This window comes from Ursus arctos, unplaced genomic scaffold, assembly GCF_023065955.2.
Source record: "Ursus arctos isolate Adak ecotype North America unplaced genomic scaffold, UrsArc2.0 scaffold_3, whole genome shotgun sequence".
Lineage (NCBI taxonomy): Eukaryota > Metazoa > Chordata > Mammalia > Carnivora > Ursidae > Ursus > Ursus arctos.
Window position 1 is genome coordinate 7,652,950 of NW_026622985.1, and position 27,783 is coordinate 7,680,732.

A 27,783-nucleotide genomic window follows, 5' to 3' on the forward strand; every position below is an offset into this window, starting at 1 on the left:
TGAGTGCGTCCCAAGACAACAGGAGAAAACGGAGGAAGGTCATTTCGGCCGAAAGCAAACACAATACTGTGTTCTGTATGGACACATATATCGGTGATAAAATATCCAAAAATACATGGGAATTCTGTAGATCCATCTCCAGATCGTAGTTCCCTGTGGGAAGGAAGGGACAGGTGTGTCATTGGGGAGTGTTATTTTGGGGTCTCCCGTTGTCTCCGTGGTATTTCACTTGTGAAAAGGACGCAGCAAACCGCTGGTCGGTGACAGCAGAGAGCTGGGTACAGGGGGACCTTGGCAGGCGTTACAGGGAAGCATGAACACGGGCATTCAGGACGAGGCTGTGCGGGCGGAGAGGCGGCTGCAGGTGCGCTGCCTGACCCGGGCGCTGTGCCATTGTGATGTGTCACGGAAGGTGATGCAACAGAAGGGGCTGCAGCTTTTCCAGATCCACTTACTCACAGTTTCCCCCTCGAAGGAGAAACACTAGAGAAGTAAGACAAGAAACCAATCCCAGATCCTCTCTGTAGGGCGTCATGCTTCCCATAAAATAGCAAAGAGCACATGGATGCTCTTCTTTCTTCTCCCAGCTCTTTGCTACCTTGTGGGGGAAAATGAGTGGAAGACCGAAGCCGAGAAGGAGCGCCAGGTTTTTTAGAGGACATTCGGAGGAAGCCAGCAGCAGCGCCAGCCTCAGTATCCTGCTCTCGGAGCACGAGCACGGGAATGCTGACACCAACGGGTGCGTGACTCTGAAGCTCTCAGACCTTGTATGTCCCGCAGGCCAGACGCGATCTATTTACTTGGAAAATAGCCCAATAAAAGCCTTTCTCCTTTTGAGAGAAAGTCATTTCCTAACAGTTTCCTGGCAGGAGTCTCTCTCTCTCTCTCTCTTTTAAGATTTTATTTATTTATTGAGAGAGAGACAGAGATAGTGACAGAGATAGTGAGAAAGAGCATGAGCGGGGAGGAGAGGGAGAAGCAGGCTCCCCCCTGAGCAGGGAGCCCGACGTGGGGTTCGATTCCAGGACCCTGGGATCATGACCTGAGCCGAAGGCAGAGGCTTCACCGACTGAGCCACCCAGGCGCCCCCGCAGGTGTCTCTAGATCACGGGGCATGCGGTCTCCCTTCCACGTCAGGGGTACTTTGATTCATTCCAGCCCATGGGGCACAAGGATTGTGAACCAGAAGCCTCCTTTAAAGAAGAATGAACCACAGCAGCGGCAAGATTACTATTTCACTCTAGGACTTCAGAGATTATTTCCGTTTTTACTTAGCTCGTCCATGTTCTGTGATTCATGGTGCTTAGCCCCACGGTTTAGATCCCTAGACACAGAGTGCGTTGAGCGCATCCTTGGGTGACAAATGACTGCACGGTTAGTGGGCACGCATTTGGAGCCAGTAACTGTGTCCTGTCGTCAGAGAGGAGTGGATCGGCTGCAAGGAAGCTGCAGGGAAGCTGCAGGGAAGCCCTGGGGGGGGGGTGTGAGGGCAAAGACTGCAGCCTGTCTCCCCTGCCCCCTCTGGGCCGCCTGCTGGGAAAACAAAAATGGAAAGTCACAGAATAGCCCCTCAAGTGGTAACAGCGGAGCCCCTGCACAGAAACAGTCCTGCCCATACAAGGGAGGGAGGACTACAAAGTTTTGTGTCATTTGTCTCATGATACAAGAAGACAGTATTGGACGGTCCCAATCAAAAGTAGCAAAGCGCACTCCCCGCAGAAGACAGGGTCCCACAGGCGGGGAGAAGGCATCCAAGGGGCTTTGAAAAGCAGAGGCTGACAGCCAGGGTTTTCCCAAAAAACAGAAGTAACCTTTGCCAAACATAGGCATGTGGTCATTTTCACTTCATTCAGCCCATCGGGAGGGCTCACCCGGGCTATAAATCCACCTTTGAATAACTCTCTTTAGGCAGCGGACCCCGCATGACCAACCAATAATATTTATAGAGGATGTGGTTTCAAGTTCACCTCCCTCCAAGGGCAAAGAATCGAGACAAACTTCTGGGTCGGGGCAGAGGTGACCTTTGGGGTGGAAAGCACAGGGTCTGGTAGGGCCACAAGAGGGGCTGCGGTGGGCTTTCGCTGCTTCTTGCTGAGGTGACGCGGGTGTGCGCATCCTGCGAAGGTCCACTGAGTCGGGTGGTTAGGATCTGTGTCCTTTCCATGTAGATGGTAGACGGAAGTGTTATGATTTTTTTTTAAGATTTTATTTATTTGACAGAGAGAGAGAGAGACAGCCAGCAAGAGAGGGAACACAAGCAGGGGGAGTGGGAGAGGAAGAAGCAGGCTCATAGCGGAGGAGCCTGATGTGGGACTCGATCCCAGAACGCCGGGATCATGCCCTGAGCTGAAGGCAGACGCTTAACCGCTGTGCCACCCAGGCGCCCCGTTCCTTTCCCTTTTCTTTTCCTTCCTCCCTTCCTGCTTTCCTCCCTTCCTCCCTCCTTCCTCTCCTCCCTTCCTTCCTTCCTTCCTTCCTTCCTTCCTTCCTTCCTTCCTTCCTTCCTTCCTTCCTTCCAAGTAAGCTGCACACCCAGCTTGGAGCCCAGCCCAGGACTCTATCTGATGACCCTGAGATCATGACATGACCTGAGATAAACAGTCGGACGCTTAACCGACTGAGCCATCCAGGCACCTTAATACCTAATTTCCATGAAATCAGACTCAAATCTCTTCTCCTTCTGCCTGCAGACCGCAAGGATAACCCTTTCTGTTTTCTCCTTGTAGGCATCTCCACACACATGAAAACGCCCGTGCACACACGAGACCTAAACACAGCATAACCTTAACCAGTGTGACAGTGAGGGGCCTGACGTCTGTTTGAGTGTAAAAATACACCACCCCAGAAACTGTTTTCTTTCAATTCCAAAGCTCAGTTAAGAAGTGAATTAATTCTCAGACTCAGCCTAGAAGAAGCACATTTGTGGACTTGGTTGTAGTGGTTAGTTTTACATTCAAAGTACAGGCTAATGGTGTTGGACCCTTACGTTCTTTTTGTTTTTCTTCTCTTTAGGTTAACCCAGTCGTGGAAGATTGTCATAAGTACAGTGTCTATATTGACCCTCCTTCTTATAGGTAAGGTCCTTAAAACCATGTCGCAGGATGCTTCTGTGTGGGGAGGGGGATCTCCGTGGAACGAAATGCCAGAGAAAGTTCTGGAAGTAAATAAATGTTGCAGATACATGGCAAGAAAGACTCACTCATCCCCGGGGGGCTGAAGAAATGGCTGAACGTGCTGTTCGCAGGTTTCTGATGGCCAGTATTGCATGTCTCAACCCCAGCACATGGAAAATTGCTCTTTATTTATTTTTTTTTATTTATTTTTATTATATTATGTTAGTCACCATACAGTACATCCCTAGTTTTCGATGTAAAGTTCCATGATTCATTACTTGTATATAACACCCAGTGCACCGTGCAGTACGTGCCCTCCTTAATACCCATCACCAGCCTATCCCAATCCCCCCCCCCGAAGCCCTCAGTTTGTTTCCCAGAGTCCAGAGTCTTTCATGGTTCATTCCCCCTTCTGTTTACCCCCCCTTTCTTCTTCCCCTTCTTCTCCTACCGAAAATTGCTCTTTAATATATAGATGACTGGAAGCACAAAATGCCCAGGAAAATCAAGGTTCCAGCCTGGGTGGCTCAGTCTGTTAAGCGTCTGACTCTTGGTTTCAGCTCAGGTCATCATCTCAGGGTCATTGGATCGAGCCCCGCGTTGGGCTCTGTGCTCAGAGGGGAGTTTGCCTGAGTCTCTCTCTCCCGCTGCCTTTCCCCACTGCGAGCATGCATGAGTGCTCTCTCTCTCTCTCAGTAAATAAATAAATTTTAAAAAATAGCTTTTATCTGTTATGTCCAGTGTTTGGACTTTCCCAGGGATGGTCTCGGTCAATTTTTTTTCCTTAAATGGGCCATACTTGTTTCTTCGTGTGCCTTGTAATTTGGTGTCGGAAGTGGGGCATTTCAGTATTTCAGTGTGGTAACACTAGAGGTCAGATTTCTCCCCTTTCCCAGGGTTTGCTGTGATTCCTCATTGAGGGCTATAGTCATTTGTTTGCTGATGGATTCAGTGTGTGCTGTCTCAGTGGTCATCAAGAGAGAGAACGAGGACTCTCCAAGTCTTGATCCTGTGACGCTAAGCTGGGTCACCCACGACTCTGCCTTAACCTTCACGTCCGGCTCAGACGGAGCCCGCAGAGCCACCTGAGAGGCAAGCCGAGGATCCTCTCTGTGTTCTCTTCTGAACAAGCACCCAGTTCCAGACATGCGTGCTGCATTCCCTTTTCCCTTCCAAGCCCTAGTCCCACAAGACACTACCTCCTCCGCCTTCTCCCTCCCACGCTCTGGGGTCTGTCTGCGACTTGCCCCATTCACTGTTCCTTGCCCAGGCGGGGAAGACCAATCTATGTCCTTAAATCTTGCTTTTTAAGATTTTATTTATTTATTTATTTATTTGAGAGAGAGAGAGAGAGAGCACCAAGCAGGGGTGGGAAGAGGGAGAGGGAGAGGCGGAGTCCCCACTGAGCAGGGAGCCCGACGCAGGGCTTGATCCCAGGACCCAGAGATCATGACCTGAGCTGAAGGCAGGCACTTCACCGACAGAGCCACCCAGGAGCCCCAGTCCGTAAGTCTTTTAACAGATATCACAGCCTCCCAGAAAGCCCTTCTAGCCTAAGGGAGTGGGGACACGGACAGGTCAAAACTCCCACTGTAGATTTAAGAGCAAGTCTGTATCAGCCCCCTGAAACCAGCAAGCTGCACCAGCACTGTGGGCTCCCATCCTCCCATCCTCCCAGTCCCTGCCACCATGCTGGAAACCGGGGGGCAGGCAGGGGAGCAGGAATCCCACACTCTTAACAACAATAATGTCTTTTCTTCAGGCTTCTGCTTGCTGTGAGTTTGAGATTAGATTTCAGAGTCCAACACAAGCAGATCCTAGTCGTCTTTGCCTGCATATGAACATTTTAATGGAAACCTGATTTTGTTAAGCACCCAGTATTGACATTTTCCATATTGTTACCCAAGGATCTGATATTTCTTTAAGAATGTATGTATCTTTCATGCTTAGAGAAGTTCTTATCAATGCACGTAATATCAGGGCGCCTGGCTGGCCTCGTCGGTGGAGTGCGTGACTCCTGATCTCGGCGTTGTGAGTTTCAGCCCCACGTTGGGTGCAGAGATGACTTTAAAATAAAAATCTTTAGAACAAATACATGTAGAATATCGTCAATGGCTGCAGACAAACTCTTTCATCAGAGCTGGTCTTGTCGTTCACAGGTCTTGGCAATCACACGTGGCTTAAAGAAACAGAGTTTCCTCAGAGATCCGGACAGTTTTATGCTCTAATTGCAGAATACGGTTCGAGGCTTTATAATTACCAGGTGACGTTTTGTTAAATCATTTCGTATGGCACTCGTTTAAAATCTAATATGCTCCAACTGGCAGTGTGTTGCCTTTGTTTTGCATGTGAATATCTAAGAGAAATCGTGTAGGGACCAGAGTCCTGTTAAGTGGTTTTATGACTAAGAGACCCTACAAATTCTCCCCAGCCTCTGATCCCACAGGCTCCTCGATAGACTGAATGTTTGGAAACCTTGTGTCTTTTCGTTTCTTCCCTGTGCAGTGAGGATGTCACCCTCTACCTGTCTCATTCTATTTAGCACATCACGTGTTGGTTTCCTAGCCTCACAGCTGGAGGGGAATTTGCTTCAGGATGAATTTTTTCTGGAATCTTAACCCATATCAGACTTAGGTGCTATTTAGATGAGGCTATGGACTTCAGAGTTTTCAGTTGGTGCTGGAATGAGCTAAGACTTTGGAGGCTATTGGGATAGAATGAATGCATTTTGCAAAGGACATTTATTTGGGGGCCCAGGGTCCGAATGCCACAGACTGAATGTTGACGTGGTCTCAGTTGAAACTAATCCCCAGGGATGGGGGGGGGGGGGCTTTGGGTAGTGATGAGGTCATGGGTTGGAGCCTCACGGCTGATGAGTCCCCTTCCAGAAGAGACCATAGACGGTGCCCCCATGCTCTCCGCGCCACACGAGGACACAGGAAGAAGACGCTATGAACCAGGAAGCCATTCTCACCAGAGGCCGAGTTCCCCAGCCTTGATCTCACACGTCCAGCCTCCAGGACCGTGAGAACTAGATTTCTGCTGCTCATAAGCTCCCCAGGCTAGGTGTTCTGTTACAAAAACTGAACAGACAATGGGTCTTCAGGGGAGGCTGTAGCCTGCAGAAACTGGCCAACAGGACATCACTGTGAACCACTGCTTGATGCTCCGGACGGGGAGGTCTCCCCTTTGTCCGGAAGCTAGTTCCATCTACATGGGCTAGACTGTGGCCAGACACCGGTGTCCTCTCTCTGGTCCACCCACCTCTGCCTCCCCAGCACTCCAGCCCAGGCCTTGCCCACTCCATGCTCTGCCTCCAAAGACCAGAGAAGAATGACTGGGGCCAGGTCTGCCATGGCGCGGCGGGAAGAAGGACAGACTGACGGACTCCACCCAGGCAGTTACCTTGCACCTGACTTCATGGCCACTGTCCTTGAGATCCTGTTTCCTTTTTCTCCGGCAACTACTGGAGGGCAGTGTGTCTGGCCATGTCCCCACAGGGGGCGACAGTGCTGGTAGGGTCCCCGCAGCATCCGATCCAGGGAGGACCGTCCCCTGGGAAGTTCACAGGTTGATACCTGGAATGGCTCCCAGCTGCAGGGATGCCACCCACTCTGCATATACTGGAATCTGTGTATCACGAGTGTCAGATCGGGGATGAAAGGAGAGCCCCAAGGAAACCCCAAAGGAGGGTCAGCCTGAGATACTCCCTGCGCCACGCAGCCCTCACACCAAAGGCCAGGACCCAGGCCCACAGGAGCTGGGGCCAGATGGTCAGATCATCACCAGGAAAACAGAAATGAGAATTCTAGCATGAGCAACAGAGGCCTCTGGTTACTGCCAATTTGGGATTGACCCCTATTACGATGGCTAATTCTATCGGTCAACTTCACTAGGCTAGGTGCCCAGATGTTTGGTCAAACACTAGTTCTAGATGGTGTGTGAAGGTATTTTTTGATGTGATCAACATTAAATGTATAGGCTTTGAGTAAAGCAAATTAGCCTCTGTAGCATGGGTGGGCCTCACCCAATCAGTTGAAGGTCTTGAGAGAAAAAGACTGAGGTCCCCCAAAGACGAAGAAATTCTGTCCCCAAATGGCTTTCAGACTTGAGCTACAATAGGAATACTTCCCTGGGCCTCCGGCCTGCCAGCCTCCCCGGTAGGTGTCAGACTCGCCAGCCTCCTCAATCATGGGAGCCAGTTCCTCAAAATGAATCTCTCTCTTTCTCTCCACACATCCTACTGGTTGGGTTTCTCTGGAGGACCCTGACCAACACACTCAAACTCCTCCGGTAGTTTATCGGGGCCTCAATGTCGGACACTCCCTCTGCCTCCAATCTTCCACCCCAGATCTTGCAAGGGAGGCTTCTCCATGACATTCCCGCCCAGTTCAAGGGTCTCCTCCTCAGAGGCTTCCGTGGCCAGACTGCCCGTGACCGTGTCTGCACAGCCCCGTGTTGCCTCTACTGTGGACACGTGGTTGACTTGTGGAGCCTCTTCCTGCCTCCTCCCCACCCCCACACAGAACCGTAAGGAGCGGGGGGGGGGGGGGGGGGGGCTTGTCTGGAGCCTAAGGCAGTCGCCAGGTACACAGGGCCTCAGGAAATACCACCCCCAAGAATGAAGGATCTGACAGTGTTGTCTACCCCATTTTCAAAACACCTTCTTCCCTCCACCTCTCAGTGTCGGACAGACCAGCACACTCAGCAGTGCCTTCGTCCTAAAAATTTCTCCCGCTGAGCCTCTAAAGCCAGAATTTCTCAGCGGGATAGGGTTTCACTGTGGTCACACTATTGACCAGTGTTACCTGGTTTTCACTCAGAAGAAAGCCCTCTTAGAGACCTTGTGGCACTGACTGGGACTTATTTCTAGGTGGCTTCTTTTCTTTCTTTCTTTCTTTCTTTCTTTCTTTCTTTCTTTCTTTCTTTCTTCTTTCGTGATTTCTTTATGGATCCCAAGCTACAAGCAATAGAAGCTGTTTTTATTCAATTAACAATAGATTTTAAACAACAGTCCCTTCTCTTCAGATATCATTTTTTAAAGATTTTATTTATTTATTTGAGGCAGAGAGAGAGAAAAAAAGCTCACACAGAAGGGGAGAGAGAGGGAGAAGCAGACTCTCCGCTGAGCAGGGAGCCCGATGCAGGACTCGATCCCAGGACCCTGGGATCATGACCTGAGGTGAAGGCAGATGCTTCACCGACTGAGCCCCCAGGCAGCCCTGGATACCATTTTATAACAGTATCTTATGCCTGACTAATATTCCAGGGAATAGACATGAATAAGTAACATAGTAACACTTATTTCCAAACAATTGGATTATTTGCAATTTTCTGATATTATAAACCTAAACATCCCTCTTTCCAAATCTTTGCAATCATGCTTAATTTCTCACTTAGGATTAACTCCTACGAGAAGGATAAACGATTCCTGGTTTCTAGGTGACCTTTGTGTAGTGAACCTTAATAACTTACTACTGCTTTTCAAGAAGCTAGCCGTGCCTCCTGCATTATCTGGGTGCTAATAACCCCAGAGCCGAAGTGATTGTAAGCACATTAAATACACATTTCACTTGCTCCTTAAGATGAGGATTTCACAAGAGTTTACTAATCCATTTATGGATTAGGAAGCCTACTTAGAACAATTAGGGAGATTACTTGTGTGCCTGGGGCTTGAATTCATTTTTTTTTTTAATTTGACAGAGAGAGAGAGAGAGAGGGGGAGAGAGTACAAGTAGGGGGAGAGGCAGAGGGAGAGTGAGAAGCAGGCTCCCCACTGAGCAGGGAGCTGGATGCAGGACTCGATCCCAGGACCCTGAGATCATGACCTGAGCCAGAGGCAGACGCTTCACCGACTGAGCCCCCCAGGCGCCCCGTGTTGCCTGAAAAAGCAAAACACATCAGTGATCGCTTGGGCACGCAGCCCGTGCACTACACTTGGGACCAGACCGAGAAGATTAGCGTGGCCCCCGCACAAGGGTGATGTGCAAATTTGTGACGTGTATGAAACGTATGAGATTTCCATACTTTTAAGAATAAAACAGTTTTTTAAAAAACATGACAGCAACAAACAACACAGCTCTTTCTCCCCCGGTCCCTCCTTGATCCCTTCAGTGCTCAGGTGACTGCAAATGCAGACTGACCGCAGACTCCAGAGAGCTCCGTGGGGGGGCCACAGCGGGCAGGGAGGGTCTCTAGAAAGTTCTCAGAGAACCCGTGCTGGTGGCGTCACCAGGCGTGGCGCAACGCAGCTTCTCCCACACCTTTGATCTTTGGTGTTTTTAGCACGGTGCGTGGTGTGAATTTTGGTCATCCCTGTTTCCCACCCCAACCCCCCACATCAGTGTCAGTGGCTCTGGTGCTGGAACCCCGCGTGGGGCCCACGGCTGACAACGTCCAGGCAGGGAAGGCTCGCCTGTGTGCCGTCCACGTCCTGCACGGCGATCTCACCTTCCAATCCCCTTTTCCTTATCCCTTTACTTCCTCGCTGGTTTATCGTCCTGTGTCGTTTCATGCTATGTTCCTGTCGTGGAAGCCCCTCGACACCCTTTTGGGGGAGAAGCCAAAACAAAATATATTTTTTTAAATCCTGAGATTTTTAGGGGCGCCTGGGGGGCTCAGTTGGTGAAGCATCGGCCTTCCGCTCAGGTCACGATCTCAGAGTCCTGGGATTGAGTCCCGCATCCGGCTCCCTGCTCAGCGCGGAGTCTGCTTGGGATTCTCTTCCTCTGCCCCTCCCCCCCAACTGGCAAAACGCCCCCAAAAAATTAATTAAAAAAAACAACAACCCAGCAGAGTCACTTTACTGCACACCACACTGTGCTCCTTTGGGCCCGCGGTCCTCACACAGGCGCAGAGGCCTTCGTGGGATGCCCTCCCCGCCTGAGCTACTTCGCGCAGGGCAAACGGGTAGGAGGGCAGGTCTGCGAAACAGAAGAGCAGACCGATCAGCAGAGGAGGCTGGGAACTGCTCCCCAGGAGTGCATGGATGGTCGCTGTGGTGGGTTGGAAGATGACCCCCCAAAGCTGGCCAGGTCCCCAGCCTGAGAATCTGTGAGTGTCACCTCGACATGGAGAGTCTCCTCAGTACAGCCAGGGATCCTGAGATGAAATCGTCCTGATTTCCCAGGCGGGCCCTGGAGCCGGAGACAGGGGTCCCTGAGGAGGCGCCCAGGGGAGGCCAGACAGAGACTGGAAGGAGGCAGCGCAGGCAGGGAGCCAGGAGCCACCAGATGCCGCCGGAAGAAACAGGAGGCCGAAGGTCCCTCTCTCCCAGCTTCAGGGGAAAGCACGGCCTCCGAGACCAAAGGGTACCGTTCTACTGTGCGAGGCGCCTGGGTTTGCAGCCATTCGTGGGAGAGCCTGGCAGCCACGCGGCCGAGGAGCTCAGGGCACAGAGGAGCTGGTGCCCAGCCAGAGGCTGGGTGTGCCGCAGCCCAAATACAGGCCCACTGTCCCCTGTCCCCGTGTCCGCCTCTCTGCTGATGCCTCCACCTGGGCCCTGCAGGTGCGCCCTCAGCGGCATCCTCACCCCCTGCTCGTTCTGGGCCTGGCCGGAGCATCACCCCTGCACACAGGAGATGGACCTGTTCAGACACCTTTCAGCCTAGGTCAACGTCTGCAATTCTGCTAATGGAATCCCGTCATCCATTGGGTCCCTCATGTAGAAAGGGGACGCCCCTCCTTATAACAAGAATAGCCTAAGGCCTCAGCATGGCCCTCTGATACCTCCTTCCTTCCTCCTCCCCCATCTGTTCCCTCCCTCCACCTCCTCTTTCTGTCCCCCCTCCTCCTCCCCCTCTGTCCCCCTCCCTTCCCTCTTCCTTCCCCCTCTGTCCCCTCCCTCCTTCTTCCTCCACCCTCGCTTTCTCCACCCTCCATCCTTCCTGCTCCCCTCCCCTCCCTCCTTCCCTCCCACCTCCCCCTTCCTCCTCCGCTCCCCCTCCTTCCTCCCCTCCCCCTCACTCCCCACCTCCCCCTTCCTCCCCACCTCCTTTCTGTGTCCTCAGGAGCAGTGAGCACTTTCACTACCTTGAGAAACTGCCCCTCTTAGACTCCATTGTCACTTTCAGATTTGGTTGTTACTCGTCCCCACAAAATGTCAACTATTTACAGGAAGGCGGACAGATATGCAGGTGTGTTCGAGGACACTCGGAGTGCCCCCCCCCACCATCATGCCTGTCTATCAGGTTGGAAATGTGATTTCTTTCCCCTTTACGAATAAGAACACTAACTCTGCTTGACTAGGCAGGATGTGGAATGATTTGGGTCCTCTGGTTTCTTCCAGGCCAGACTTCGGATGCCCAAAGAGCAACTGGAGCTTTTAAAGTGAGTGAGGTTTTCTGAGTCGCGGGACTTGCTGGTGTGACTCTGGCAGCAGAATGCTTTTCTAAAACCATAAAACTAAAAGCACTCCCGCTTCTGGGGCTCATTCCTTAAGGAAATATACACCGAGCCGTGCTTTCAAGATTAGTTACGATTAAAAAAATGAAAACAGCCTGGAGAAGAAAAACGGGCCAGTGGTTAAATACATTGGAGAATATCCGTGTAATGGGGAATTACAGAGCCTTCAAAAGAGCTGTAACAATGAATAATGTATGTATTTAATGAGTATAATACATAATAATGTATCAAATGCCTGGGAGGTGCAGCAGGACACAAGATCACAAACAGGATCTCTATTTTGTTGCTAATTTTCTCGTGGAATGTGAAAACTGTTATAACCACGCTGAAATGCAACCGTGCCAAACCTGGAACATGTATTGTTTTACAAATGGAGGGGGAGGCACCAGGGGAGTAGCGCTTACATTTTTCAACCTAAAGAAACACCTGCTGGCTTGACACGTTCATCTCATTGTGTCCACCAGTAATTCCCACAGTGTCCAAGTGGCAGAAGCCATTCTTGGAAAGCAACGTCTTGTGCCCTCCTGCTGTCAGGTGGCTGTCCCCAGCTGTCATCTCCAGCCAAGCAGCCTCCAGATAACCGTCCTTGCCTGAGCCCGATCCACGGGACATCAGGGCTCGGGATGAAATCTCTGATTCATAGCCCACTGGAAAGGCAGGGTGTTCCCCATTTGCACAAGGGAACAAGGTGGCTGGTGGGGACTTGTGCTTCACACTGTGAAGTCATGCAGCCTCGGGTCAGGGTGGTAGAGCCCCCTGGGGGGACGAGGGTCGTGCAAGGTTGGAGGAGCTCTACTTGCCTCCACAGAGCACGCCCCCAGCATTGGGACACCCTCTGGAAGCTTCTTCCCCTGAATGTCCTTGCTTTCCGTAGGGATTGAGAGGCAGTGTTTTAGACAAAGGGACGTCCCGAGCTCCCTCTCTGGACACTTTGTCTCTCCTCCACCATAAAGCCCCTCACCCCTTCCTCCCCTGCTCCTGAAGCCGAGCCCAAGGCGGAAAGCCCATGCTCCCTCCCTTCACATCGGGGGTCTCCCTTTACAGGAAGGAAAGCCAGACTTTGGAGAACAACTTCCGTGAAATTCTATTTTTAATTGAACAAATAGATGTTCTGAAGGCATTGCTTAGAGATACGCGGGACGGGCTGCACTACAGCTGGAACGCGGACGAAGGCGAGGACCTGGAGCCCCTGGAGGCCACCGACGAGGTAAGGGCGCTTGGGGGGGGGGGTCGTACTGCACAGGCTCTGGGAGCGGAAAATTCAAGTGCTGGCTGCCATGAGTCTGTGTCCTCCTCCTGAACGTTCTCCCTGACAGGAGCTTGCCTCAGGGAAGCTTGCCCCGGAAACCTGCTTTTCAATCATTGCTGTGTCACGGAGAAGACTGTCACAATATGACTGACGTCCCGCCCAAGTCAATACCCGACTCCGTTTTATTTTCCAGTAAAACAAACAGAAGATCATTCAGAAATGCAGCCCCTGGAAACTTAAAGAGCAGAGTACTTTCATTCACAGAGCCGAAGCTGGTGCACCTGACCTCCCCAGCACCCGATTAGGGAACACGAGGCCGAGGCCCGTGAACCTGGCTGTTCTTGCCCGTCTCCCGCGCTCGCTTCTCTTCTTCCCTTAATGTCTACTTTCTGAAGCACCCAGAAAGCTGACCGTGACACCTCCTGCCTTCCGCGCCCTGTATTGTCATGGCCCCGGGACAAGGGTCCGCGTCACTGAGAACTTCAACAGTGGGTCCTCTGCGGACAGTTGCCTTTTTAGAATCAGAAGGTCCTTAAGAAGCCGGTATTAACTCAAGGATGGATGCTTTCTTTCTTTCTTTTTCTTTTTCTTTTTTAGAAGATCTTATTTGAGAAATAGAGAGAAAGAGAGAGTCAGTGGGGGAGGAGGGAGGGAGAAGCAGACTCTCCGCTGAGCAGGGAGCCCGATGCGATGTAGGGCTCGATCCCAGGACCCTGGGATCATGATCCGAGCCGAAGGCAGTCGCTTAACTGACTGGGCCCCCTGGTGCCCCAAGGGTGATACTTTCTAACAAGCAGTCATGAACTCCATGTAAACGGCCTGATGCCCAAGTATCTACAGAATGGTCGAGTCTTTATTACTAAACAGAGATGCGAATGAAGGGAGGGACCCAGCAGGTGGCACACAACCTCCTGTGACCGCCTCACTGCAGAGCACAACGACGAGGGGGTCGTTAGGGTTTCTGAAGGGGCCTTGGGTCCATCCTTGCTAGGACTTGGGGGGCGTCTGGACACATCTCAGCGGTCCCGGGGAGCGGCGATCCCACAGCGCTATGGACGGCATTAGAAATCCGCGGGCAGCGTCTGGCTCTGGGCAGCTCCCTCAATGTTCACTGTTTGTATTTTGCAAATTATGGCCCTTAGGTCCGAATCAACAAAGTGAATTGGCAAAACTCAAGCAGTTGGCCGAGACTGTTCACAGAGAATTCTTTTTAATATTTGCACAGGAGATGTCAAACTTGGTAAATTACGTCCTTAAGAAGTTGAGAGAAGACCAAGTCCAGATGGCCGACTATGCCCTTAAATCAGCTGGTGAGTAAAAACTGAAAAGTGAATGCTTCCAAGCTGTCCCTATTTTCTATATTTTATTTTCTACTTTATTTTTTAAAGATTTTTTTTTGTTTGATTTTTAAGAAGTCTCTACACCCAGTGTGGGGCTCGAACTCACAATCCGGAGATCAAAAGTTGCATGTTCTACTGACTGAGCCAGCCAGGTACCCCTCTCTCTATTTTTTTTTATTAAGAAAACATACTTATTGGGGTGCCTGGATGGATCAGTCAGTGAAGCAACTGCCTTCATCTCAGGTCATGATCCCAGAGTCCTGGGATCGAGTCCCGCATCAGGCTCCCTGCTTAGAAGGGAGTCTACTCGAGATTCTCTTTCTCCCTCTCCCTCTCTCGCTCATGCTCTCTCTCTCTCAAATAAATAAACAAAATCTAAATAAACAAAGACACAGGGAGACGAACCAGAGAATCCTCTTTCTTTTTTTTAAGGACTGGCAGTCGGATACACCCTTTTTATGCTTTCTTCCCTCTATTGAATGCATGTACGGCTTCCATTTTGAAAAATCCATGACGACAAATGTAAATCCAGGGATAGTCCACGTAGAACGAGGACAAGCCGAACACGTGACGGTTTCTCAATAAATGTGAGCATGAAACGTCATGCCAATTTCTGGTTGGACCGAGATGGAGCGAGCCCATGCCAGCTTCTCCCACCCCAACCGACTACATGCAACGGAAAGATTTGGACAAAATATAAAAACAGAGATCCTGACCTGAGCCAAAATCAAGAGTCAGCTGCTTCACGGACTGAGCCACTCAGGCACCCCTGATGTTGTTTTTTATGTGTTTTTTGTTTTTAAGTAGGTTGGGCTGACATAAAAGGCTCATCCCACGAGCTGTTAAAATATGGGCGTCTGTACGTCTGTTTAGGTAATAAGTACAGTCCACATCATATTTCCACCTCTGAATCAATTGTTCTGGAATTCACTCAATACCAGTTTCAGAAATGTGAAGCCACACGGAGCAAGCATGTTTTCTCAAAGTGACAAAATCTCAGCAGTAATGAGAGCGGGAAGCTGTACTCTCCCTACCAATTCCCAAGTGCGAACGTCCCATTACTTGCAATTTGCCTGGGAATACTCTTCTAACAACGTGGTGAAAATACAAGTGATGTGTTTTGAGACGTGTACTTCTTTATTTTCAAAATTGTTTTATCTTTGCAGGGGCCTCTATCATTGAAGCTGGGACCTCGGAAAGTTACAAAAATAATAAAGCAAAACTTTACTGGCATGGGATCGGGTTCTTAACTTACGAAATGCCTCCAGATATTATTCTGCAGGTAAAAGCTAGACTAAGAGGAATCTCTTTATATTTGAGGATTTTGTGCCTATTATTTATCATGAAAATATTAACACTCAAAATGGAGGCCACTCTGAACTTGTCACAGAGCCTGTAACTGTCACCTTGCATTTTATTTTATCTTATTTTTTAATTATTTTGGGGGGAAGGGAGGGACAGAGGGAGGCACAGAATCTCAAGCAGACTCCATGCTGAATGCAGAGCCTGACACAGGGCTCGATCTCAAAACTCTGAGATTATGACCTGAGCCGAAATCAAGAGTTGGACGCTTAGCTGACTGCGCCACCCACGCGCCCCTCTACTTGCATTTTAATAGTCATCAAACTATATACATTCTTTCTTATTTTATGAGAAGTAAACTATGATTGATTCATTATCAATTTTTTTTATCATTTTAAAATCAGTAAGCTAGATTATTTCTTAAATAGGATGTTTGCATTCCATATCTTTTCCTTAAGTTGATCCTGTGGGCCCCCTTTTTCATTGAAAACGTCAGTCTTTCAACAAACATCAGCTCCAGGTGCACACCCCTAAATGTCAGCACCATGCCACACGCTCTCCAGACCAACACATTCCTACAAAGTCCAAGTGTGAGAGGAAACATTTCCAAATAACATGTGAGTTCAAGTCAGAAGGCTCTAGGTAGACACCAAGAGATGGTAGGGCTGCTCTTAACTACAACCTACAACCTGAAGTCAGTTTCCAAGGTAGGAATACCTTCCAGGGCAATCGTACGGATCTCACTGCAGACTCTAGATCTGGAATTCTGTACATTTTTCTTCCTTACCACCACCACCGCTTTGACCACCACCACCTCCACCATCATCACCACTATCACCTCCATCAGCACCATCGTCACCATCGCCATCATCACCATCGTCATCATCACCACCATCGCCTCCACCACCACCACCATCCTCACCACGATCACCACCACCATCACCTCCACCATCATCACCTCCATCACCTCCACCACCACCACCATCATCTTCATCATCACCATCACCTCCACCACCATCGTCACCTCCACCACCACCATCACCTCCATCGCTGTCTTTACCACCAGCACGCCATCACCACTCATGCCAACTGGCTGCCTTCTAGCAACATACAGTCTAGTTAGAGCAATAAAAGAAAATGCACAATGAATTATATATATATATATTATATAATTATATATTATATAATTATATTATAATCATATAATAGATAGTCCTATAATAAAGGGCTTTGAGGGATAGAAGCATAATGTGCTCTGGAAGAACAACCAAACCCCTGGGTATCTCGGCAGTTCTCCTGTGTGGTAGGTACCTCACACAGTGCTTTTGTATTATAGGCATAAGCGAGATCTGTGGTCAATAATGTTTTGCTGGCCAATATTGCAGTCATGGATCTATACAACCCGATAAGAGATTAACTCGGTGTTTTCTTTCCAGCCGGATGTCCACCCTGGGAAGTGCTGGGCCTTCCCGGGTTCCCAGGGTCACGCCCTGATCAAGCTTGCCAGGAAGATCAAACCAACCGCCATTACCATGGAGCACATCTCGGAGAAGGTGTCTCCCTCAGGAAACATCTCCAGCGCACCCAAGGAATTTTCCGTCTATGTGAGAGACAATCAGAATCCGTGTGCAGAGTGGGTTGTGCTAGGAGGGGGTTGGCTAGGAATCAGACGCTGGGATGGCATCTGAACTGTGCAGCTGACCATTTTTATCACTGTGAGAAAGTGACTTCTTTCCAGGACCTCTGCTTTGCTCTCTACAAAAGAGAGAGGGTTGGAGCAGATGATTTCTATTACTTTCTTTTTTACTTTGATCAAACCTATATGTGCACAATTAAAAAATCAACAGTCTCATATGCTTAGAACCAAGCACTCTTTTCTTCTGCCAGGGCTCCTACCCCAGGTTTCTACTCTCTGGAAGATTCCATTGGCCACAGTTTTAGCTGCTTTGTTTTGGTACACTTGCCTTCATATTTGCTTTTACCATTATTTCTTCTTTTTTCTTTTTTTAAGTAACCTCTATGCCTAATGTGGGGCTTGAACTCATCACCCCAAAATCAGGAGTCACATGCTCTACCAACTAAGCCAACCGAGTGGCCCTGCTTTTACTTCTTGATTTTTCAGTTTTGCTTATCTACTGACTTCCTCCGATGAAAAATGAAGATTAGTCCTCGTCCACGGCTCTGCCATCCTCCCCCAATGTCTAGGTCTTACTTTTCTTTAAAAAGCAAGTTTATTGCGATGTCATTCACACACCAGCAATTGGCTTACTTAAAGCGTTCACGTCAGTGGCTCTTAGTATACGCACAGAGTTGTGTATCCATCACCACGATCGACTTTAGGACATTTTCATTGCTCTGAAAGAAAACTTGCCCTCCTTAGCTGTCAGCTCTCATCGCCAAGCCCGCTCCCCCTCCCCCGGCACCGCTGACCTACTTTATCTCTGCAGAGTTGCCTACTCTGGACATTTCATGAAAGTGGAGCCATATAATATGTGGTCTTCAGTGAAAGGCTCCTTCCACTTAGTATCATGTTTTCAAGGTTCCTCTGTGCTCTATAACGGATGTCCACACTTGATTTTTTTAAACTGCTGAATGATAGGGGCACCTGGGTGGCTCAGTGGGTTGAGCATCCGATACTCTTGGTTTCAGCTCAGCTCATGATCTCAGGGTCCTGGGATCGAGCCCCACATGGGGCTCTGCGTTCAGCACGGAGTCTGCTTAAGACTTTCTCTGCCTCTCCCTCCCTCTCAATCTTATTCTCTTAAATAATCTTTAAAAAAAAAATCGTAAACATTAAAAAAATAAGAATAAATAAATTGCTGAATGATAAATATTTCATAGTGTAGATAGACCACGTTTTATATATCCACTCATCAGCTGATGGGCATTTGAGTTTCCCCTTTTTTGACTATTATGAATAATGCTGCCAGGAGCATTCGTGTGCGAGTCTTTGTGGGACATTGGTGTTCCTTTCTCTTGGATCTGTACCTGGAGGTGAAATTACTAGGTCAGTGGTCCATCTGCGTGTCATGTTTGAGACACAGGGAATATGGCATATCTTTCTTCAATCAATATACAATGTTTTCACTGTTGCTGTGTGAACGGCGTTGTTCTCATTGAGCCCTATAGTATATTGGAATACTATTTTCTTTGTGTAAGGATTTGATGTTCCTGTTCGTTAAAACATCGAATTTGTTTTAATTATTCCTGTTCGTTTTAATTGAATTTGCTTAGTTTTCTATATTCCTATCACAAAACCATTCCCCGCCTCTTTTTCCAAAGAGTAAAAATCCTGCCACTATGTTCCTTCATGTCAGATCATTTCCAAGTTTCTTCTTTATTTTATTTTTTAAAGATGTCCCTCTGACCCATTCTGCCCTTCTGCTCTGATCTGACCAGAACTTCATGTCCGCATCCTGGGGATTTGACTGAATCACCTAATTTATTATTTAAAAAATCTTTTCTCTCTAATTTTCCTTCTTTGTTTTTTGTTTCACCTTCTGAAAGATTTTATCAACTTATATCCTAATGCATATATTGAATTTTTCATTTCTGCTGTCATGATTATTCTAAGAATTTTTTTTTCCTGCAACTAACTACTTTTTTTAGAGTCTAAATTTCTTCCTTCATGGATGCAATGTCTTCTCTTAAGCTTCGGAAGATAATAATAGATATTAATTATAGTCGTGTTGCATTTTCTCCTACTCCCTCCCAGTCCTTATTCCCAAATACCACTTCTCCTATTTGTGGAAAGGTGCTTTTCTCTCGTGTCTGGTGATGCTTGTCTGTTGCATTTAAGAGCCAAAGGGTACAAAGCCAGCCGAATGCTCCACGTGCAAGGTGGTGGCTGCCGACGGCGAGCCACTCGGGTGGGTGGTCTGCTTGGGCCGATTTTTCCAGACTCCCCATAGTGTGATATTGGGCAGGTGGACCCTTGAGGAATCCTGCAATCTTGTGCCCAGATTTCAGCTTGGTCAACCACACACGGGGAGAATAGGGGCATGGGACACCCGCCCCCCCCCGCCCACCCACCACTTGCAACCCCCTGCCCTGCCCCCAGCCCACCGCTTGCAACCCCCTGTCCTACCCCCAGCCCGTGGCCCCATGTTTGTCCTTCCCGAGAACTTGCAATGACAGTGTCAGACATGCTGCTGGTCCCCCCTACAGCCAGGGTAGTCCATTCTTGCTCCAGGCCACTCTACCAGTCACCAATCGGCTGCCTCCAGACTTTTTGTCTTAGTGTCTGTTCCCAGGTGTTTCCTGTTGCTCTATGCCTCTCTTCAACTCCTTGGTGGCCCTATCTGGAGGGGCGGCTTGTAGTTAAAACATGGGTGCTCAGCTGGCTTTGTATACCCTTCGAATGCCTATAAATGGCATGATTCTGGGTCACAAGACAGAAAGCAAACCACTACCTTTTTTTTAAATATATAGATTTAATTTATTTGACAGAGAGAGAGCACAAGCAGGGGGAGCAGCAGGCAGAAGGAGAGGGAGAAACAGACTCCCCACTGAGCGGGGAGCCCGACGTGGGGCTTGATCCCAGGACTCTGGGAGCACGACAGGAGCCAAAGGCTGCCGCTTAACCGACTGAGCCACCCATGCACCCCTCACTTTGAGCTTATTTTATTCAAAGTATGCCAACGGCAAATTCAGTTACTGAGCCAGAGTTAATGCTGGGATTTGCTCTAGTTCCCTGCCTCTACCTACCTATCATCTCTCTCTCTCTCTCTCTATCTATCTATCTATCTCATCCATTGACTGATTAATCAATCGATCTAACTATTGTCTATCTATTCAGTCAGCTCTATGGTCAGTCTCCTCTTGCCTCACAAGCCCCGGAGTTAGACACCTCTTGGGTGTGTAGGGCAGCACTGGGTCCTGGCACAGCACCGTGCTCCTGGTGGACCCCCAAAGATGTCTCATGAATTGTTGCTACCTGGACAGACAACCACCTCCACTCATGAGAACCCCCTTGTCTGTTGTTTTCTTTCACAGGGCATCTCGAAACAATGTGAGGGAGAAGAAATTTTCCTAGGTCAGTTCGTATATAACAAAACGGGAAGTACTGTTCAAACATTCAAGCTCCAGGTAATGAGCGCCCTGGAAAACGTGGGGTGTGAGGACCTCCATCCCGGGGCAGTGTTGTGGGCATTGTTGATGCAAAATGTTGTGTGACAATAATTATGACAAAAGTATGAGCTAAGGAAGGCTTGGCTTAGCTTCAATTTTTAGCTCCAAGTATTACATGGATTTTAATGCCTAAAAACCAGGCAAATACCAGAGTGGGTTCTAAGCCAGATTCTTCCTCATCTGCTCCTTTTTTTTTTTTTTTTTTTTACTATATTCATTTTCTCAGTCCTTCCCTTACCTAATGGGTCCCTTGATACTATTAGGTTTGGTGGTCGCTAAGTCATCTCCCATGGAGATGGCTGCAGGCAGACAGGAGCTCAGGAAGAGAAAATAAATACTAGACAATGTGAGTCAAACCTCCCTTCCTGACACTGAGGAGTGTTAGGGAGAGGAAATGGGGGGAAAATACCACCTATTAACATAAAACCCCTGAAAGCCATGAAGGTATATGAAATATATTTTCGTTATTTGTCATTGGTCACAGGAAGATTTAGAAGGCATTACCTCCCATGTAAAAACAAGTGTGTTATAGACCATACTTCCTGGCCAATGCCGAGATAATCCGAGTTGGAAATGACATATGTGTTAGAAATGAATGAACCTGTAGTTTCTCATATGTGACCGTTTATCTGTTTCTCTCTCCCGCTCCCACCTGGGGGCGCTGTCCTTCTTATGAGCCCTGCACTTACCGGGAACTGTTTTCCCATCCATGAGACTGGGGGTCTAATAAAATACTGGTTAGGAAGGAAAAGAAGAGTTCTAATTTCCCATTATATCAGCATCCCCTGGGATCCTTGGAGATGAATATCTGTATAAGGCATTCATTTGTATCTTTTCTTTATTTTCAGCACGACGTTTCTGAATCCTTATTATGTGTGAAACTGAAAATCCTCAGCAACTGGGGACACCTGAAGTACACGTGTTTATATAGATTCAGGGTCCACGGTACCCCAGGAGAGAGCCCCTAGAGAGGAACCCTTGCAGACGTGACCACAGGTCCAGAATGTGGGACTATTCTTATTCCTTCAGATCCACCGCACTCAGAAGAATCCGAATGGGAGTGGGAGGGAAAACTCAAAGAGGTTTATACCTGCCAATAAAAAGTGAATGAGTTTTACTAGTAAAAGATATGAAAATAAACGCCATGGTCTGGTGGTAGTTGAGCTTTGAGGATGACGCACAGGTGGAAGCACTGAAAGGTACGCATGTATTTGGAAGAAGCTGATAGGATTCTGCGGTCTCTCATGCTAGTATCTTTGCCTTAATTACTCATGCAACCACAGCCACACCGGGCATGGATGCCCACCGGAACCGCTGTGGCATGTACGTATATATGACAGTGATGTAGCAGGGATTGCTGGCACCGGTCAATGCAACCAGGCAAGCCAGAGAAATCCGAGGCAAGAATGAGAGGAAGTCTGGCCATGACTACCTGCAGATAGCTTGGTGAATTCCTCGAACTGCAGTAAAGTCATAAAGGGATGCATTATAAACAAGGAGAAATGGCAGGCAGTAAATGGATACAAAATTACCGTGTAGAAATCGACTTCATTCATAAATACAAACAACAACCAGTGAGGGATACAATTTACAAAAACTACAACAATTAAAAAAAAAATAAGGGGTGTCCGGGTGGCTCAGTCGGTTAAGCATCTGACTCTTGATTTCAGCTCAGGTCGTGATCTCAGGCTCCACGTTCAGTGTGGAATCTGCTTGAGATTCTCCCTCTCTCCCTCTGCCCCTTCCCCCTCAAATAAATAACTAAATCTTTAAATAAAATAAAATAAATAAAAGAATTAAGCTACCTATACAGTAGTCCCCCTTTTCCTTGGGGGATAGGTGTGTGCCTGAATCCATAGATAGTACTGAACCCTGTATATACTGTTTTCCCCTATATGCAGACACGTATGATAAAGTCGTATTTATAAATTAGGACAATAAGAGATTAACAGAACTAATAATAAAAATAGAACAAGTAAAACAATATATGGTGATAAAAGCTATGTGAATGTGGTCTCTCTCTTATCATCTGTCTTGTACCCATCCTCCATGGGATGATTGAGGGGATGAAGGTGGTGAGGGACACAGGCTTGTGACCTAGCGTTAGACTGTACTGACCTCCTGATGGTACATCAGAAGGGGGGTCACCTGCTTCGGGACCACAGTTGACCTAGAACTGTGGATGAAGGGAACCCACCATAAGGAACTTCCTAAAAAATGTCCATCACTAAATCAAAGCTCCAGTAAATGGAAAGACATACTTGCTCTGCGGATATGAGAACTCCACTATCAAGATGACACTTCTCCCTAAGGCAAACTACACAGTCAGTTTGATCTCAATTAAAAGCCAGAAAAAATTGATGGTATTGGTGAAATGATTATGGGCTATTATTTGGAATTATTGTTAAAAATAATATTTCGGTGCCTATGTGAATCCTTATCACTTAGATTTATATAGATTTATCTATTTATAAAATATGTTTGAATATTTTATATTTAGATTTATGTATTTACAGATGAAATGATGTATTGGGGCTATGTTTCAAAAATATATACGAGGAGGACATGCATCCAGGGATTGGAAAAAGATTGGCTGTGACATGGTCGTTGAAGTTGGATGCTGGTCTACAAGGGTTCGCTTATACTATTCTGCCAACATTTAGTGACTGTATTTGATATTTTCAATTTCAGAAAGTTTTTTTTAAAGATTTTATTAATTAATTTATTTGAGAGAGAGCACACATAAGCAGGAGGAGCAGCAGGCAGAGGGAGAGGGAGAAGCAGGCTCCCTGTTCAGCAGGGAGCCCGACCATGAGGGACTCGATCCCAGGACCCCAGGATCATGACCCGAGCCGAAGGCAGACGCTTCACCGACTGAGCCACCCAGGTGCCCCTCAATTTCAGAAAGTTTTAAAAAGATTAAAACACATATATACCTAAGAAACCAAATGAGTTGTGTTTTGAACCAACTGATTCTAAAGTGCGTATGAAAATAGAAACTTGGTAGGAAGCCAGGAAGCCTTTGAAAGGAAGAGAATAAACAGAGAGAAATAGCTCTATGACATTGTGATTTATAATACGAAAGATATATTTGGCTTTTTTGTCCCCTTTATGGCTCCTATGACCCTTACAATTCACTAAGTTACAGGAGCAGAAGGGTGTGTCTTGTTATGCTAATGAGATGACCTTGGGAAAGCTCCAAAGGACCAAAAGCACCCTGGTTGCCAGGAACCAACAAGGATCCCAGGTTCCGAAGATTTGAGGTTTGGAACTTTCAGCCCCCACCCCTGACCTTCCAGGGAAAGGGGCTGGGGATTGAGTTCATTCACCTACGGCCAATGATTACATCAGTCATATTTACATAATGAAGCTTGTGTAAAAACCCAAAGGATGGGGTTCAAAGAGCTGCAAGGTTGGTAAATGCAGAGATTTGGGGGTTAGTGGTGCCCTGGGGAGGCCTGGAAGGTTCACGCCCTTTCCCCAGACCTCACCCTGTGTATCTCTCTCTTCTGGCTGTTTCTGAGTTATACCTTTTCATTTATCATTTTTTTAAAAGATTTATTTATTTAAGAGAGAGCACGGGAGCATTCGCAGGGGAGGGGCAGAGGGAGAGAGCGAATCTTAAACTGAACAGTGGAGCCCAAGACGGGGCTCAATCTCAGGACCCTGAGGTCATGACCTGAGCTAAAATCAAGGGTTGGATGCTTAACCGACTGAGCCACCCAGGTGCCCCTACCCTTTCATAACAGACTGGTGATCCAGTAAGTAAACCGTTTCTTAGTTCTCTGGGCCACTCCGGCAAGTTCCCTGAACCCAAGGAGGGGATCATGGGAATTCCAATTTGTAGCCAGCAGGCCAGGAGCACAGGTGACAACCTGGACTTGAGAAGTGGGGGAGGGGCAGTCTTGTGGGACGGAGCCCTTAGCCTGTAGCGCCTGATGCCATCTCCAGGGAGATAGTGTCAGACTTGAGTTGCGTCATAGGACACCGAGTTGGTGTTGGAGAATTTTTTGTGTGGAAGAAGAAAACCCCGTAGACTGGGACTGGTATTCCAGAATCAGCAAGGATAGAGGTATAAACAGTAATTAACTGCGGGGTCTTAGGACATTGACAGACCAATGGAATGTACAAAACAGTCTTTCTGATATGCACATCTGTGTGAGAACAGACTGTACACACTATGGTGTGCCATCTCAAAAGGGGATGGGAAGACACGACTGGCTTGGGGCAATTATCTGCTCGTTAGGAAAATAGAGTTGCATTCACATTCCTCACTTCACGACACGATGAACTCCCAACGTGATAAAAGATTTACAGGTGTAATTAAACCATAAAGATGTAACAAGAAAACTTAGGGTAATTCCTGTTTGGCACTGGGTAGAGGAAGACTTCCTAAATATGATTCAAGCTTCAGAAGCCCCAAGAGAAGACGCAAATCCCGCTACATGAGAACAAAAAGACCTCCTCTGCATGGCCGACAAAAGCTTAAAATAGGAAAAATGATTTGCCGCTGACATCACAGAGCCTAACTTTCCGATACGTCACGAGTCTCAACGAGGCAATAATAATATCAAGAACCACAGGAAAACGGCCCAAAAGTGTGAACCAAGGTCTCACAGAAACACATGAAAACATATCCGAACTTGTTTGTTTGAAGAGAAATGGCAACAGTGACCCGGCAGGGGTACCATGTCTCACCAGCGAAATAGACAAATTCAAAAGTTTGATAATATTTTATGGGAAAGGCTTAGAAAAACAGGCTCCCACACGTTGCTGGTGAAAATGCAAACCAGCACAACCACTCTGGACGGAACTTAGCAACATCTGTCGACATTAGAGATGCACATGGCCTCTGCCTCAACAAGTTGTCATGTACAAAGAAATATACACATATATATGTGTGTGTATAAAGGCATTCATCCGCAGAATTTACCAGGAAGATTCCCAGATAGGTGGGAGCAAAATGTTCCACTGTATAATATTTTGTTTTCGAGCCACAGGAACATATTACCTATTCAGACATCAAATCTTTTTTTTTTTTAAAGGTTTTATTTATTTATTCGACAGAGATAGAGACAGCCGGCGTGAGAGGGAACACAAGCAGGGGGAGTGGGAGAGGAAGAAGCAGGCTCCTAGCGGAGGAGCCTGATGTGGGGCTCGATCCCAGAGATCACGCTCTGAGCCAAAGGCAGACGCTTAACCACTGTGCCACCCAGGCGCCCCCAGACATCAAATCTTTTTGTATGACATAGCCTCTTGCTTTGCTACATGACGGTTGTATTTGTCTTTCTTTCTTTCAGAATCAGAGAGAGCATGAGCAGGAGAGGGGCAGAGGCAGAGGGAGAGAGAGAATCCCAAACAGACTCCACACTCAGCACGGAGCCTGACCCTGGGCTCGATCTCACGACCCTGAGATCATGACCTGAGCCGAAATCAAGAGTTGGACGCTTCACAGTCTGAGCCACCCAGGCGCCCCCCTCCCCATGATGGTTGTAAGGGAAAAACTCATTTCTGTGTGTTTCTCCTTTACTCTCACATGACGACCACACCCACAGCACTTGTCACACCAGCCGTGGGCTATGTTTCCCCCAACGCCGAGCAATTCTATGACACCAGTGGGGCACCTGCGATTCAACTCCATTCTGACACGAAGCAGAGTGTCCGCGCAGATGCCACAAGTAAAGGGCTCAGTCCCACGAGACGGCCCTCCCCTCAGATGCCAAGTAGCAGGTCGTCAGGTTACCCACAATTTCTGTCCAGCTGGGCTACCAATCAGAGGTTCCCGTGACCACCTGCCTCCCCTGGATTCAGTTATTTGCCAGAAGGCAGAACTGGGGGGAATAACGTATGCTTACCAGTTTATTATATAATAAAGAACACAGATGAAGAGCCAAGGAGATACATAGGGTGAGGTCTGGCAGGGTCCCAGGCACACACGTGTCTGTCCCTGTGGTGTTGGGGTGCGCCACCCTCCCAGCACACGGACATGTCCACCGACGCAGAAGCCCTCTGCACCCCGTACTGCTGGGATTTTTAAGGACGCTTCGTCACGCAGGCATGATCAGTCACTAACTCCACATCCAGCCCCTCTCCGCCGTCTGGAGAACAGGGCGTGGGACGGAAAGTTTCAGGCTTCAGATCAGGGCTTGGGCTTTCTACAGCGAGCAGCCCCCATCCGGGGGGGGGGGGGGGGACCAAGTCTCACCTCATTAAATCAAAGGCGCTCCTCTCACCCAGGAGATTCCAAGGGGCTGAGGAGCTCTGTGTCAGGCCTGGGGCCCAAGACCAAGCATTAGGATGTAAGATGCTGCTGGTGCTCTTGTCTCTTAGGAAGTGACAAGGGTCTTCTGGGCTGTGGGCTGGGAGCCTGGACATGTGTACTGTCTTACTTCCCCGTGGTCAAGGGGGAAATGTAGATACTAAATCAGTAAAGGGTGAAACGTGTCATGTAAAGGAGAATGAGAAACAGAAATGGAAGGAAGGAAATTGGAACAAGAAGGAAATGCAGAAATACGAAGTGGGGTCGCTTCTAGTAAGTGAGAGACCCGGGTCGGGGGTCCCCAGGCTGACTGGTCTCTGCACTGTCCCGGGCACAGGAGGGAAGTCCCCGGCCCTTCTGAAAGCCGGGGCACCCAGAAGACTGAAGTAGAGAAGGTCGATGCCAGGGCGCTGGCCTGTGCATTCCTGAGCGTGGGGACACAGGCATGGCGCGGTGGCAGGGTGCCTTTCATTTTGTCACAGGAGAGGACAGCACGTGATTCAGGACCTCAGTCCTTTCTGGGCCTCCCTTGAGTGCAGGGTCTGTTCAGCGAGCCTCAGGGCCATGGGATGCTCTGATCTGCTCCAGGGGACAGTGCCCTGTAGGTGCGTGCTTCCCATCAGCCAACAGGTAACCCACCTGAGACATGGAGCTTCTGTGGAGAAGGGGGCTCTTTGGCGAAACCAGGAAGCCATGTGGGAGCCGCCCCGCGGGGACTTGGGGCAGGGGGGACAGCATGTGGGGTAGTTAGCTGTGTCGCTATAAAGAGACACACGTGTATGGTGTTTCGAGGCATGAAAGGAAGTTGAAGAGCTTTGCAAAAGTGACATGAGATGAGGCTGGACAAGAGAGTAAAGATTTTAGGCTGTACCCGAGGAGTGATGCTTTTGCGGTCCCTGGGGATCACATGTGAGTTTAGACATGTCCATCTGGCTGCTGCTGGAGAACGGAGCAGAGGCCCAAGAGTGGACACACGGAGGCCAGACA

General features: G+C 48.5%; 1 protein-coding gene and 1 pseudogene across 1 annotated transcript; both read left to right on the forward strand.

Annotated features, from left to right (window-relative positions):
- Positions 1-611: 611 nt before the first annotated feature.
- On the forward strand, positions 612-21,505 carry SUN3 (Sad1 and UNC84 domain containing 3). Its single transcript, XM_026513287.2, has 10 exons — positions 612-739; positions 3,013-3,074; positions 5,273-5,376; positions 11,401-11,441; positions 12,561-12,723; positions 13,991-14,075; positions 15,272-15,387; positions 16,844-17,011; positions 20,403-20,495; positions 21,386-21,505. The coding sequence occupies exons 1-10, from the start codon at positions 612-614 to the stop codon at positions 21,503-21,505; spliced, it is 1,080 nt and encodes a 359-aa protein (XP_026369072.1).
- Positions 9,027-9,127, forward strand: LOC113267201 (U6 spliceosomal RNA; annotated as a pseudogene).
- Positions 21,506-27,783: the final 6,278 nt, after the last annotated feature.

What these genes read in the sequence shown, in the direction of transcription:
- SUN3 (XM_026513287.2), top strand. Translation starts at nt 612, where the DNA reads ATGAGTGGAAGACCGAAGCCGAGAAGGAGCGCCAGGTTTTTTAGAGGA. An exon ending in ATTGACCCTCCTTCTTATAG is followed by an intron (nt 3,075 to 5,272) that starts GTAAGGTCCTTA and finishes TGTCGTTCACAG; the next exon opens with GTCTTGGCAATCACACGTGG. An exon ending in GAGCAACTGGAGCTTTTAAA is followed by an intron (nt 11,442 to 12,560) that starts GTGAGTGAGGTT and finishes CTCCCTTTACAG; the next exon opens with GAAGGAAAGCCAGACTTTGG.